The 13,608-nt window shown below is 58.5% G+C and overlaps 5 protein-coding genes across 5 annotated transcripts; 2 read left to right on the forward strand and 3 right to left on the reverse strand.

The window, feature by feature from the left end:
* Window positions 1–308: 308 nt before the first annotated feature.
* BJ171DRAFT_62854 (uncharacterized protein) lies at window positions 309–2,936 on the reverse strand. Its single transcript, XM_053115572.1, has 4 exons — window positions 2,451–2,936; window positions 1,809–2,263; window positions 955–1,619; window positions 309–857 (listed from the first exon to the last, which is right to left on the reverse strand). Exons 1-4 carry the CDS (start codon window positions 2,828–2,830, stop codon window positions 732–734), a joined length of 1,626 nt encoding a protein of 541 aa, XP_052967640.1. The 5' UTR covers window positions 2,831–2,936; the 3' UTR covers window positions 309–731.
* A 218-nt stretch (window positions 2,937–3,154) lies between these two features.
* BJ171DRAFT_598236 (beta-lactamase-like protein) lies at window positions 3,155–5,213 on the reverse strand (the record flags this gene model as incomplete). Its single annotated transcript, XM_053114823.1, has 6 exons — window positions 3,155–3,766; window positions 3,943–4,092; window positions 4,245–4,334; window positions 4,437–4,577; window positions 4,652–4,773; window positions 4,960–5,213. The coding sequence occupies 6 exons, from the start codon at window positions 5,211–5,213 to the stop codon at window positions 3,555–3,557; spliced, it is 969 nt and encodes a 322-aa protein (XP_052967641.1). The 3' UTR covers window positions 3,155–3,554.
* Window positions 5,214–5,924: 711 nt separating this feature from the next.
* Window positions 5,925–8,902, forward strand: BJ171DRAFT_500780 (Alpha/Beta hydrolase protein). Its single transcript, XM_053110610.1, has 6 exons — window positions 5,925–6,591; window positions 6,793–7,147; window positions 7,405–7,565; window positions 7,714–7,768; window positions 7,934–8,248; window positions 8,473–8,902. The coding sequence occupies exons 1-6, from the start codon at window positions 6,215–6,217 to the stop codon at window positions 8,683–8,685; spliced, it is 1,476 nt and encodes a 491-aa protein (XP_052967642.1). The 5' UTR covers window positions 5,925–6,214; the 3' UTR covers window positions 8,686–8,902.
* A 932-nt stretch (window positions 8,903–9,834) lies between these two features.
* On the forward strand, window positions 9,835–11,042 carry BJ171DRAFT_580738 (uncharacterized protein; the record flags this gene model as incomplete). The annotated part of the gene is made up of 3 exons (XM_053114056.1): window positions 9,835–9,904; window positions 10,052–10,165; window positions 10,372–11,042. The coding sequence occupies 3 exons, from the start codon at window positions 9,835–9,837 to the stop codon at window positions 11,040–11,042; spliced, it is 855 nt and encodes a 284-aa protein (XP_052967643.1).
* An 816-nt stretch (window positions 11,043–11,858) lies between these two features.
* Window positions 11,859–12,957, reverse strand: BJ171DRAFT_614990 (uncharacterized protein; the record flags this gene model as incomplete). The annotated part of the gene is made up of 1 exon (XM_053115320.1): window positions 11,859–12,957. One exon carries the CDS (start codon window positions 12,955–12,957, stop codon window positions 12,265–12,267), a length of 693 nt encoding a protein of 230 aa, XP_052967644.1. The 3' UTR covers window positions 11,859–12,264.
* Between the last annotated feature and the right edge of the window lie 651 nt (window positions 12,958–13,608).

The following is a 13,608-nucleotide window of genomic DNA, read 5'->3' on the forward strand; positions in this document are numbered from 1 at the left end:
GGTTGGCATTCCTCTGACCGATTATTGTGCTCCTCATCTCTGCACGCCCAACCCATCCACCCCATTCGTCACTATCCCTCATCTCGCACGGCTGTCTCGTTATACCTGCCCTCCCCTCTCCCAGAAAGCCACCCCACGAAAAAGTGTGAATCTGCTCATGCATCTGTGCTTCTGCCCATCGTCCTTTACGGCAACGTCCGGTACGTCTGACCATGCCGACATTTGATTGATCAGTTCAATAAAGAGAGAAAGGGAAAAAGTATGAAATCCAAATCCAAATCCAAATCCATGAGGGATCTGCCTCTTTGCTCTGTTTCCATTCCGGCGGGGGATTGGCCTTGTGACGTTATGGACGGGTGTATTGTGTGCCAGGTCACTGACGGCTGAAAAACGGAGAGCAGTGGCATCCCGGCACGGTAAAAAAAATGTCGACACCAAGGCACGAAGAAGAAAATAGAGCAAGGGAGAGAGAGATCGGACTATAGAAGAGGCCAGAGCTTCGAAACCAAGCGAAAAGCCAAAGGAGCACTCTGACCAGACATTCCTTGTCGAAGCTGGCAAAACAAGCCGAGTAACCCACCCCTGAGGACTTGACTCAGCGAGGAACCCGCGGGAAAGGGCAAAGACAAAGTTAGGGAATGACAGAAAGTGGAAAGGGTCGCAGAGTGGCAAGGCAAGGCAAAGCAAGGCAGGGCAAGGCAATAGGAGAACAACTGGTTTCTTGAACCAGCTCAAGGAGCATAGCTGGGGAGGCTGTCGCCAGCAGCAGCGGCGGGGGCCGAGGTGTAGTTCTCGCCCATAACTCGGAGGCTGTTTTGAGGAACCAGACCAGACAGGCCCGTGCTTTGGTTGAAGCCCTGCGGACGGCAGAAAGAGTTTGAGGATCAGTTATGCGAATCATTGTGGCAGACAAACGAGCACGTCGGACAAATCAGCACCGCCAGTCGTTCGTACCTGAGCGAATCCATCGACAAAGGGCAGCTGGACCAAGATAACGTCGCCAAGGTGCAAGTTGATCTGCTGCGGGTTCTTGGTGTCAAAGGCGGCCACAGCAACATGCTTGACGGCTGTCTGCGACTGGCCGTGGGACGTGGCCGTTCCGACCGATCCGCTGTAGCCCGAGCTCTGGGCGGGGGCGGGAGCGGGGACCTGGTAGCCACCATAGTGCTGAGGAGTTCCAGAGGAATAGCCGCTAATGCCGGCCTTTTCGTTCGAGGCAGACGAGGCCGCATAGCCGGTGGAAGATTGAGCGTAGGGCTGCGAGGAACCAGGAGGGTAGACAGGAGCAAACGAGGCGCGAGGGTCCTGAGCATAACTAGCAGAGCCCTGGCTATAAGTAGGCTGGCTATAAGTAGGCTGGCTGTAGGTGGGTTGGCTGTAGGCAGGTTGGCTGTAGGCAGGTTGACCGTAGGCGGGCCGGCTGTAGGCGGGCTGGCTGTAGGCGACTTGGGAGGCGGGCAATCCATAATCGAGTTGGGGGTTGCCCTCAAAGACCGGAGGAGGGACGGGCTTGACAACCTCGGTATGGGGAGCGGCGGGAGGGCCTTGCGGCTTGGACTGGCTGCTGATGCTCTTGGAGCGGCGGAACCAGATGAAGCCACCGACAGCAGCGACGAGGACTACACGCGGCCGCACACGGCAGATCGACCGAAAGTGGATCATCGCATACGATTGAGGGCAGAGCCGCAGCGAGGCATACGGAATGTTTAGACACAGTGGGTTAGTAGCCGAATCTCTGCCACGAAAGGGGCCATCAATCATCTGGTGGAGCACAATACCGCATCGATCCATCAAGCAAACAGACATACCAACAACACCCGCAACGATGCCGCCGATGAGACCGGCGTTTGAGCCACCATTGTCCGAAGGGCTGGGAGTGGAACTGGGAGTCGGCCCAGTCGTGGGCTTGGTTTGGTTGGGGAAGGTCGACGGAAGGGTGATGGTGGAGTCGCTGAGGATGGCGCCGGCACGGTAGGTGGTGAAGTAAGTGTCCGAGTCCGTGGCATCGACGGAGCAAGCCTTGCTCGGGTTCACGGCCGAAGCGAGCTGGCAAGTGTTGCACGCGCTGTCACCGCAGCCGTAGAACTCCAGCTGGCCCGAGGTGGGGTTCAGGATGGTCAGGCCGTAGACGCCCGGGAGGATCTGGGTGCAGGTGGGGTACACAGGGGTGCGATTGGCGGTGTTCGCGGCCGCGCAGGTGGCATCGTTGGTGGAGAAAGTATAGTAGGAAAAGTACTTGGTCTTGAAGCCAGCATCCCAGGTGCTGTGTGGCGAGGCAGCAAGGCGTTTCAGCGGATGGAAGTTGCGGACATGAGAAGTTGTGCTCAGGGCCGAGCGGCACAGGTCCACCAAACCGATCGGACTCGCAGCTCGGAACGATATGCAAACATGACCGGCAGGGCACGACGGGAATCAAGACCAAAGACGGGACCGAAGACGAGAGGACAAACCTGGTGCTCGTGTAGTCAAAGACACTGTATTGGCCGGTGACGTAGTTGGAGGTGCATGGATCGTTCGAGGTCGTTGGGTACGAAGAAATGAGAGTGCAGTTCTTGGAGCAGGTGATGTCCTTGCCGCAGTCGTAAGAGAGGATGGTGTTGTTGCCGGTGAGGATGGCAGAGTACTGGCAGCTACTGGTGGTCGTAGAGGTTGCTGCAAAGCAGCTGCAGCGGTTCAGAGCCAGGACATAGTCGCCAAGGTTGCTGACAGTGGCGGCCGCCGAAGTCGAAGTGGTCGCGCACTGAGGAGCAAGCCGGGACGAGGAGTGGTGGATGAACCACTGGATGTTGGAGGGGTCGATGGGAACGACGGGGCTGGTGGCGTTCGACATGGCCGGGGACAGCAGCAGCAGCAGTAGCAGAAGGAGCAGCAGCGAGCGAGCGATGGGCGATCGGCGACGGGCGATCGGCGACGGGCGATGGAGGTCAAAGGAGGCCAAAGGACCCGAGAAATGCAAGCCAGGAGAGACCCCAAGCAGAACCGCAAAACGAAGAGGCAGGCAGGCTGGGCCCGGATCGGCGGCGGTGCAAGGGCGGGGCGCGGTCGCAGACGCGCTATGTGCGACAGCTGTGCGGGCGGCGGTGCCACAGAGGATATTGTGGCTTGTGCCAGCAGACTCAACACAAGGCAAACGCGCTCTCCTGTCGACTGTTGCGCATGTGAGGGCGCTGTGCTGCGTCACCTGTGCTGTGGGCCAGTCCAACGGGGGGCTGTGCGACGATGGCCGCTGCCAGGCCGCGCTTGTCGTCGCACAGGATACCCGCCTCTTGTCGCGCGGCTCGTTCCGCGTCGCTGGCCGTTGTCCCCCTTTCCTGTTTTCTCTGCTGCGCTGGCTGAGCCAGAGTGCCGCTGCGCCACTGGTCGCCGTGTTGCGATGTAGGTGCGACACAATAATCACGTGTATGTCACCGACACAACCGGATTCGGCAGCATTGTTGCACGGCAGCGCTTCTCTGTGAAAGCGCAAGGGTCCGATCACCATGTTCCTGCGGCCGGGCTGGCTCTTCGCGTCGCTGTGGCAGCCAACTCTCGCCGGTCCAACTCCACGGCCCAGCTCAGTGCTCGTTGATTACGACCTTGAGGCCGTCGAATGCGGCTTCGGCCCTGATGCCGGCTGCCAAGAGACCCTCGTGGCTCTCCAGTCGCCTGTTGAGCCGATCGTGGTCGACCCGATGGGCAAAGTCGGTCAGGAAGAGCTGCTCAGGCACAATCTGCAAAGCGGCGGTGATGGCCTGGTTGATTGAAAAGTGCGAGGCGTGCTCGAATTCTGGGTAGCCAGCGAGCGCAAATGGTCAGCTGCAGGCCCCGCACCCCGCCAGATCATCCACGTCATCCACATCGCACATATCGCCGGTATGCTCGCATCTTCCACGCTCTCCCTCTACTGCTCACACCAGTGCAATTTGCAATTTGCAACACACAGCCTCCTTGGTTGCCACGTACCGCTGAGTGCATCCAGTACAAGCACCTTGGTTCCCATGATCAACTGCATCGACTCTGGCGGAATGTAGTTGGTGTCCGAGATGTACGTCAGGTTCTCGAATCGGTAGCCAAGCGAGTAGTAGGGCTCGGATCCGGCTCTGCCGTGGTGAACTGATGTTGCGTTGACAAGAAGAGTCAGCCGTGAGAATTGGCGAGAATGCAGCCAACCCGGCCACGGCGAGCAACAGCAGTGCTTGATCAGGGCTCCAATTCGGGTCATCAGCGTCGCTGGCGCATGGCATTCGACACTGCATCGGATCTACCTGGAATCGGCGTGACTTGCAGCTCCTCGATCATGAACGGCTGGTTGGGATCGATGATATGGAAATCGAGCGAGGACACCTGGCCGCCACCTGCAACCAAGGACCCCAAGGACCGAGCCATTCAGCATGAGCACCGCTGTGCAGCGGACAGAAGTGTCGACAGCAGCCCCAGGCTTGCGCTCTGAGTTCTACCTGTGGCGGCGTTGCGATTCACCAGATACGGGAATGCCCCCTGCACGGCTTTCATGGTTTCTGAGGTCAGGTAGACCGGAATCGAGTCTTGCACCGAGGCTTGAGCGCCGCCGAGGGTCCACTGACGCAGATCATCCATACCTGCCGATTGCAGCCGGGTCAACAACCGATCTGGGCTGTACCTCCCGCCTCCCCCGGACCAGAGCAATGCATACCCAGATAGGCATCGGCGTGCCCGTGTGTCAGAATAACGGCATCGATCCGGCGCAGCTTGTGGTAGACGAAAAATTCCAAAGCTGAATCGTAGAAGGTCTTGCCGCAGTCAATCACAACGGTTCTGGGCAACAGGTGATGAGGATGTCAGATGCAGCTCCGGGCCGATTAGGCGAGGCACATCCGATGAAGATACGATGGATATGCGGATGGATATGTCGATGGATATGCCGATGGATATGCCGATGGATATGCCGATGAAGATACGATGGACATTCCGCCGCACACGCGAGCTGGCTCGGTCGGCTACCTCATCATGCCGTCGGAATGCATGTAGCGCACGATCGCACTGGTGTTGCGTCTCCGGTTCTTCGAAGTAAAGGCAACCGACGACGGAAGGAGCGCCGGGGTCGATGGGTCGGCGAGCGGCGGGTCTTTGGGTGTGCGGCCGACAGCCGACAAGCACACCTCGCATTCAGGCACGGGTGCCGTCAGGCAGTAGATATTGGGCAGCGATCCGGAGGTGCCGGTGCCGAGAAAGATGAGATCCTTGACCTTGGCCATGCCGATGCGATGGAAAGGGCAGGGGCAGCGGACGAGACGGAGCCAGAGATCGGATGGAGCCAGAGATCGGATGGAAGCGGATTGGGACTGGGGGGTCGCCGTTTGGCTGTTGTGCCCGCAGTCACAACCACAGACTCGGACTTCACAACAGGAGCCGCAAGCATTGCATCCAAGACGGCATTGCATCTGCGGTGGCATTAGATTGGTAGCGCTATCGCATCGAGCCATTGCGTCTGCGGCTGCTCGCTGGTCCTCGTCGTGCCCACTCGCCCGATAAATCTCCTGTCCACACAGGGCGCACCACAGGGCGATGATGTGGCCCATTCGATCAGTCTCGGCCGAGCATGGTATCATTCGACACGACGATATCATCCAGCGATGCCATGTTTTGTCCCAGAGAATCGGTCTGTTGGCTTTCCAACACGCCGCTCCCGCTCTGATCCCTGGCACGAGCCTTGCAAACAATTCCCGTTCATCCACCTCGCCAGCAAACACAAACCATCGCACGCCACCCGGGCCCTCGTCTTTGGGTGTCGGCGCTGCCTCGTTCTCCTGCCTGGTCATCGCCAACAGCACGACGCAATCTCTCCGTCTGTCATCCGGCCGTCCATCCAACACCAGCCGCTGCCCCCCTCCGACTGCACCCAGCAGCACCGGCTCGCCACTTCGTTTATCCGCCCTGTTGATCCGCCAGGCGCAGTGTGAGTTGCATGCATTGGCGGCGATGAAGGATCGATCGATCTCACCCAGCCCATCACCACCCGACCCGACAAGCGCCTGCATCTCGATATCAGGGCATTGAGGTCCTCCGTCGTGGGCCAGCCATCTCATCGCCTCGTATCGACCTTGGTGACATGGCCAAAGAGAGTGTTGCTAGAGCAGACACCGTTCCGATTCGCTGACCAGGCACATGTGCTGCTTGCGGTTCCGTTCCTCCAGCACCGACTCCGAGCCTATCCAACCACACTTTCCTTTGATCCAGCCATCGACGTCCAGTCAACATGTCATTGTTCAAAGCACCACCCCTTGCAGATCTGCTGGACGCCGCTGGCCTCGACTGGACTTCGGCGACCGTCGCTGCCGTAGCGATCGTGCTGACCTCGCTGCTCATCGGCTTCCTTCGTTCCTTGCGATCGCCCGTCGCACTCGTCTATGGCGCCGAGACAGTCCAGATTGCTGTCGTCGATGAAGACCAAGTCCGCAGAGTCCCGTTCGCCCAGTTCCTGAAAACCACTTGCCCGGCTCTGTTTGGGCCGGCGGCCTCCTACTACCCGACCGTTTGGCTGGCCAGCGGCCATGCTCAGACCATCTTCGCCAGCGTCCGCAACTACCTGGTCAAGAACGGTCCCGTCTTTGGCAATGGGCTATCGTATGAGCGGTAAGTCCATCCATGCTGTAGTTTGCCCGGCGGGCTGATGGCCCAAGCTCGCGGCCTGCCTCCTTGCAGGCCAGTGTCTGAACGGCCCGCCCATCCAGACACTCTCTTGCTTTCTGCATATGTTAAATGCGTATTACGACCCCGATGATTGTTCCGGACAACGCGCATTCGGCTCTCTCGCTTCAACTCTCCGATATCCAGCGAAATCGTGACCCTTCCCGACGGCGGCAGCATCTCGCTGGACTGGTGTCCAGGCAACAAGGGCCTTCCCTTCGATGACACCCCGATCGTTGTGTTGATGCACGGCATTTCTGGCGGCTCCCACGAATCGTACGTCAAGGACACGATTGCCGAGATAGCCGCCGGCCCCCATCGCTATCGAACCGTCGTTGTCAACTTCCGTGGCTGTGCCAACACCAAGATCACGACAAGCCAGTTGTACTCTGCTGGCTACACAGACGACTACAAACTTGCGCTCGAGCACATCCAGAGATGCTGCCCCGGCGCCCCGATGATTGGCGTTGGGTTTTCTCTGGGCGCCAATATCATGCTCAAAGTAAGTGTGGTGCTCGTTCCTCTTGTTTCCGCCCTGCAGCCGGTGATGTTGCGTGCCAGATGCATAGCCGTCGCATAGCTGTACTGCCGGAGCGAGCCACCGCAGTACCCATTTCAGCGGAGCAATATCATCCAGCAGTGGAGAAGGGACGTCGGGAGGCGCTGAGCAAGCAGACTGCCGATGACGCTTTGGTTTGGACGATTGTTACTTTGTCGCTAACACTTTGGCGACCCATATGGGTGATGGTGGTCATATAGGCACTTGGTGAGATGGGAACCGCATGCCCCCTGGTCTCGGCCGTCTCTGTCTCCAATCCCTATGACATGCTTGTCAGTAGTCGTGCCGTCCACCGCCAGTGGTTTGGCTCCAATGTCTACTCCAAGGTCATGGCGATGAAGCTGAAGAGTGTCTTCAAAGAGTGAGTTGCTGTCTCGCAGCGTCGATAGGATCAAGCCGTCGCACTCTTAGCTGTGCTTGGAAATCCGATTGGACTATGGCTGATGAGGTGGCGAACGGAGGCTCTGATCGGCGACAGGATGCTAACGCTTGATCTGCCCGGCATCCAGGCACATTACACACTTTGAGAACCACGACGAGATCGATGCGGATCATGTGCTTCAGGTAGATTGGCGATTACTGAAGCTGCTGGTCTTGGCGCGCCTTGGCTGCTGATGCCGATGCCGACGTTGGCGCTTCCAAGCGATAGTGCTTTCCGGAGCTGCACCATTGCTTACCTCCTGGTACTGATGCCGCGTACTGCTTCGTCTCGACCTCGATCCATCCCAGTCTCGCAACACGACCGAGTTCGATGATCGCATGACACGGCGTTCCTTCCGATACCGATCTGTGGACGAGTACTACCGGCTGTCGTCGTCGGTGCTGCAACTTCCCAACGTCCGAATTCCAATGCTGTGCTTGCACAGCTTGGACGATCCCATCTCGGACAGGGAGGCAATCCCGTTTGGAGAGGTGCGGTGCAACCCGTACGTGGTCTTGGCGACTACGCCCCGGGGCGGACATCTGGGCTGGTGGGCAGGCCAGCTCAAGCCCAAGCGCTGGTTTCCGGTGCCGGTCAGTCAGTACATCACAGCCATGTTTGAGGTAGGACGAGTGTGTCAGTCGCCGACATATCGAGGCGCTCGCACAGTCTGCGTGCAAGTGGCGGACGGGCCACCGACTTGTCCCGGCTCACCGTGGCCGGAGGATTCGCCTGCATCTGCGTTAACAGCCGGTTCCTGCCGCCCGCATATGTCCTCGTCGCACTTGCGCTGGATATCATGCCATCATGCGTCGATGCTCATTCGCTGGATGTTTGCCGTCTCCAGAACTATACGCGATTGCCCAAGGATCTCCAGGAGTCCTTCCACGAACCCGTTGGTCTGACCAAGCCGTTGATACCGTCGCGTATCATCTTGCCTTTCTCGACCCCGCTGGACGACCACGTCGTGCGAAGCGAATCGCGCCTTGGTTTCGGCTTTGGCGGCTCGCCCGAGCCCAGCGACGAGAGTTTGACGGACGAAACATCTGTGACGTCGTAGATGGGTGGAGAGGCTCTCGATGACAATCACACTGTGAAGTGTATGATGGGCCAGATACTCTGAGCCGCTGCCTCATTCACCCAGAGCCCACACAAGACGGACGTGAGTATGTTGGGGATATCGACAGCTGGGCTCCTAGACGAGCCAATACACAGTCCAGTTGCCAATTCCTGTGCTGCAGACAGGACTTGCGCGTTATATGGATGGATATTTCAAGTCGAGCTGCCTGTGCACTTCCATCAGCGGCTGTGCCTTTGGCCAAAGGATCAAAGTAGGCCATGCACATGGCCAGTCGACATGGCCAGCCGACATGGCGCGCAGACAAGACCATGACGTCAATAGCACGGCCCGACGGCAATCGACAGGCCGCCGTGGCCAAGGATTGCCAAGCGTGTCTGCTGGGGCTGTCGAACCGCCCTGGCCCGACTCGGTTCACCCGCCATGTCTCAGGCTCTGCTCCGTCCCATGCGGATCCTCATGTCCTTTTTCTCTCCCCCCCCCTACCATTTGCCAAGAGCAGCGCAGAGGCGGTAATGCAGCCCGCCGGAGGGAAGGGCGGGTCTGGTGTGGGATTGCATGCGAACCAGGCGGGCCAAGACCCGAGTCCCGCCAACTTGCCCGCCGATACCCGCTATCGCTCGGTTTGCAGGCTTTGACCCCGTATCGCTGCCTCTGCTACTGTGCCGCCATTGCCGATGCTGATGCTGATGCTGTTACTGTCATTGTTGCTGTTGTTGTTGCTGCCGCTGATCGTCGAACCCCCATCTGATGTGGAGGGTGCAAGGTTGCTCGAGGAGCAGCGCTTGCATCGGACAGGGTTGGCGGGTTTCCACTTGATCTTGCTCAGGACCATGGCGGGTTTGGGCGGGCGAATTTCAGTGCATATGGCGAGACGTGATCGAATGGTGTATGAGCAAGCATCCCGCCTTGTGTCGATGTTATCTGCACTCAACGCATGTGTCGCAGGCAGGGCAGGTGGCGTGAGAACCGACCACTGGCATTGTGCAAGCCCTCCCCCGGCTCTGGAGGCATGACCAGCGACATAAATACCGCTATGGGGCCCCTCACCTTCCAGCGCCCCACTCACCCACCGCCGCATCGAGAGCGCTTCCCTCCAACACATTGGCTTGACGCAACTTGCCCCGAGCCATGAAGAACGTCTACTGGGTCGTCTCTACCCTCATGGCCGTCGCCGCCGTCAGCGCCGCCAAGCACGACAGTAAGTAGTCCACGAGCGCCGCCGTTGGTCCCGGCCTTCTGGACTCGGTCGATATCAGTTGATGCCAAGCGCGGCAGGAAAGCCCGGTCCCATTGCGCTCCCATGATGGCTCACAGTCGGCTTGTCGTTATCGCCTTTGCTTTGCAGAACTCGTCAGTCGCCACGACTGTCCCGAGCACGGTCACTGGAACAAATGGACCAAGAGCTGTGTTTGCGACGACGGATACACTTGGTGCCAAGACCGCAGTGCCTGCATTGAAAGTAAGTGCCCCTGCAGATTCCCTCGTCCGATGGGCCGCTCGAGCCGCGCGTCGTGTATGCTGCGGGCTCCTATACTCGATGCTGCGGACTCGTATATTCGATGCTGCGGGCTCCTATACTCGAATGCGGCGAGAGCCTGCTGAGGGCACTTGCCCTCGAACCGCGGCACGATCGCGTGGTTCCCACGGGCCGGCCAATATGTCCAGGAGTCTATCGATCCATCACCGATCTGATCACGCGTGTCCTGTTTCTCGTTCGCAATTGCATCTCGAATCTTGCAGTCACCACCACTACCACAACCGCTGCCACCACCACCACCACGGAGCCCTGCTCCGCTGACGAGACAACTGCGCCGTCCATCAACCCCATCTACACGATCAACACGCTTGCATCGGCCACCGGGAACGGCTTCATCTGGCAAGAGCCTGTCATCACTACCACTGCTGCAGCCCCCGCTACCAGCACTCCGGCCAGCGCCGCCACAAGCGCTGCTGTTGCTACCACCACCGCTGCCAACGCAGCCAGTGCTAGTGCCGCCGTTACCACTTCGTCTGCGGCTAGCGCCACCACCGCCGCTGCTAACAATCAAGCCGTCTTCAACACCGAGAGCGAGGTTGCCACTGCCCAGACACTTGTCACCCTTGCCGGTCGTGCTGCTCACATGCCCCCCGCAACTCTTGCCGGTCCTCCGACTGCTCCTCCTCCTTCTCCCAACGGATCCGCTTCTTCTTCCGCTTCAAAACCTTCCACTACTCCTCCTCCTCCTCCCAAAACTTCCGCCCCTCCTCCATCTTCTGGCGCTCCACAGAAAGCAAGCCCCAAACGCACCGGCAAGCCCCACGCCCGCCGTGCCCAGCGTCTTCGAAACCACTTCTAGATCCCCGCCTGTTGTTTAGAGGAGAGGGAAGAGACATAGGAGGAGGATGGCTGTGACAAGTGGTAGCCTTGTTATGTTTCTTTGAGCAACAACTTATTTCTTCATATTTATCGATTTATCATTCCCCCCTCTCTCTCACTCATTTTCCACTTTCATTGGTTGTATCAAGCTTGAACGTATTCCACAATGACTGCTCTGCCCGATTCATTTTGTCGTCTTCCTCCCCTTCACGCTCCCACAAGCACATGAGCTGTAATCATGGTATTGTGCTATCTTTGAAGGGAAGGGAGTATCTTTGTTTCTCTCTTTGACTTTATGTTGAAATTTGTAACACCGAAATATCAGTGAAGCATTACTATTTACAGCATCGGTGGTTGCGGGCTGGTCCACAAAGTCAAATGATCTGATATGTGCATGGGTGGATTGGATGAATGGGGGTGTAACGGGTATGTCACCATGGAGCGAATGGTGTGTTGGGTCTGATCCTCACCCTGACCCTGGCTGACGCCGTAGGTGCTCCTCATTCCATTGATGCCAAGATATATGACTATTCTCCCACAATAGATTGAGAACTTGGCTGCTTTGACGGCTCCACAGCTTTGGTGCTGCTCACGATCGTGCCCCTGAAAGCACACCAGGACATGAAATCCAAACAACAACTGCATTGCTATTCATCCACATGATACAATAGTCCAGGCTGTCCGCGGCGACGAAGAGAACATGCCTCATCTCTCCTCGCAGAAGCACCCATACCAGCGATGGCGCCAATAGTCGTATGGACTCGATATCTACCCTGCGCAACGGAGCAAACGAGCCGAGCAGCTTCGGCGTAATAGCCACATCGGGCTACTCTACCCTCGTCTACCGCCTCTCAAAAGGGAATCAGACCTCCTGCTCCAAAGAAAGTTGAAGCAGAGGGAGGAAAGAAATGATGGAAAGAAATGATGGAAAGATATGATGGAAAGAAATGGTGGAAAGAAAAAATCAAACCAAGGAAAGATATAAAGAAAATCATGCAGAACAGTTTGGGAGCTGTGCTTGTGGGGTCATGGGAGGCCATCCATGTTTGCTCCCTGGCTTGCAGTGGCCCGTCGTCGGTCCAAATCATGCATCGCAGACGGATTCGTGTTTGGCTTGCTGCTTCTCCTTCGTTGTGTTTGGGTCGGCGCCGGCGTCTGGTGGTCAACAGGAGAGGGCAAGGATCTTGGGTTTTGGAATGCGTCTATGCCAGCTCCATGGTCAGGTTCATCCAGGGTCGAGCACCGGCCTTGTAGTGCTCGAAATGCTGCCGGACCTTGGGGAGTTCCGGCCGCAGGGCTCCAAAGGACGACACTAGCCGCTTGGCGCCGGACCCAGGATCGACGTCAAAGTACCCGACCTCGACAAAGTGATCGTGGGCCTTGGCAGGGTCGGTGGGGAGCGAGCCGGGATAGTCAAGACACTGCGCCAGCTGGCTCTCGCTCACGGACTCGGACGACCGGTCGCAAAAGACCGACAACGACTCGGCCCCGAGCGGATGGCGCAGATTGATGACGACCCAGGAGAGCTGGAACCGGGACTCGGGGCTGGCGAGGTCGTGCTCGATCTTGAAGAGCCGCAGGCCCTCGGCCTCCAGCCTCGCTTCGAGGGGATGCAGGATCGCCTGGACGTACTCGCTTGCAAAGTTGGGCAGCTGCGGAAAGTGGATCAGCACTGCGGGCTTGAGGCCCAGCAGCAGGAACCCTATCTCGCCGTACAGGTACATGTCCTGGATCGAGAGTTGGCCGTTGCCCGTGAGGGCGTGGATGTGGTCGGCTGGCAGCGTCGAGATGTATTTGTGCTCGGCCGCCTTGAACGTCTCGAAGAGCTCCCGGAGCTGGGCCGATGCGGTCGCCGACGTTGTTGCTGGTGCGGGCGCTGGTGTCGTTGCGCTCATGGTGTCGGGAATGTGGAAGCCGGGATGTACGATGATGGATCAATGTAAAGATCGCAACGGCGACGGGAGGACGGCAGAGGCGACGTCGATCGTTAGCCACGAGTCCCGATATCGTCCTCTCGGAAGGAGCAAGCGGTCGGAATCGGGAAGGAAGGGGACGGGAGGCGGGAACACTTTTTTTCCCTCCCCCCGGCCGGCGCTGACTTGGGGGAGTGGCGGGACTGGGCACCCGGGCTTGTCTGCGTTCGCTCGCCTTCGCTGTCGTCCCCAAAAATCTCCCGATACAGCCATCTTGGGGCCGAAGCCGCAAAGGATCTGGGGTCGTTCGCCCACGATGCTGGTCGGGATGTGGGGAAGTGAAACGGAAACCTGCGCAGCACAGCACAACACAACACAGCACAGCACAACACAGCACAATGCGAGCAACGGCCTGGCGGGCGTCATTGCCAAGATCTGGGGGAGCATCGCATCGCATCGCATCGCATCGGATCGCACCGTATCGCATTCAGATCCATGCTCGTGTTCAGGTTGAGCCAGGGTTCGGATCGGGGGGAGGAGGAGGTCAGGAAAATGTATTCCCGCAGTTGCTGCACCATTGGGTGAGCGTCGCCAGGCGATGTGACTTGGACAATCAACACGACAGAAGGGCCA

This window comes from Polychytrium aggregatum (genome assembly GCF_025602895.1).
Source record: "Polychytrium aggregatum strain JEL109 chromosome Unknown BJ171scaffold_14, whole genome shotgun sequence".
Lineage (NCBI taxonomy): Eukaryota > Fungi > Chytridiomycota > Chytridiomycetes > Polychytriales > Polychytrium > Polychytrium aggregatum.

Bases quoted from the DNA above. Each gene is read 5' to 3' on its own strand.
- BJ171DRAFT_500780 (XM_053110610.1), top strand. From the start codon at position 6,215: ATGTCATTGTTCAAAGCACCACCCCTTGCAGATCTGCTGGACGCCGCT. The intron at 7,769-7,933 runs GTAGATTGGCGA...GATCCATCCCAG, and splicing joins ATGCGGATCATGTGCTTCAG to TCTCGCAACACGACCGAGTT. The intron at 8,249-8,472 runs GTAGGACGAGTG...TGCCGTCTCCAG, and splicing joins ACATCACAGCCATGTTTGAG to AACTATACGCGATTGCCCAA.
- BJ171DRAFT_62854 (XM_053115572.1), bottom strand. From the start codon at position 2,830: ATGTCGAACGCCACCAGCCCCGTCGTTCCCATCGACCCCTCCAACATC. The intron at 2,264-2,450 runs GTTTGTCCTCTC...CTCGCCACACAG, and splicing joins TTTGACTACACGAGCACCAG to CACCTGGGATGCTGGCTTCA. The intron at 858-954 runs GTACGAACGACT...TGCCGTCCGCAG, and splicing joins TTGTCGATGGATTCGCTCAG to GGCTTCAACCAAAGCACGGG.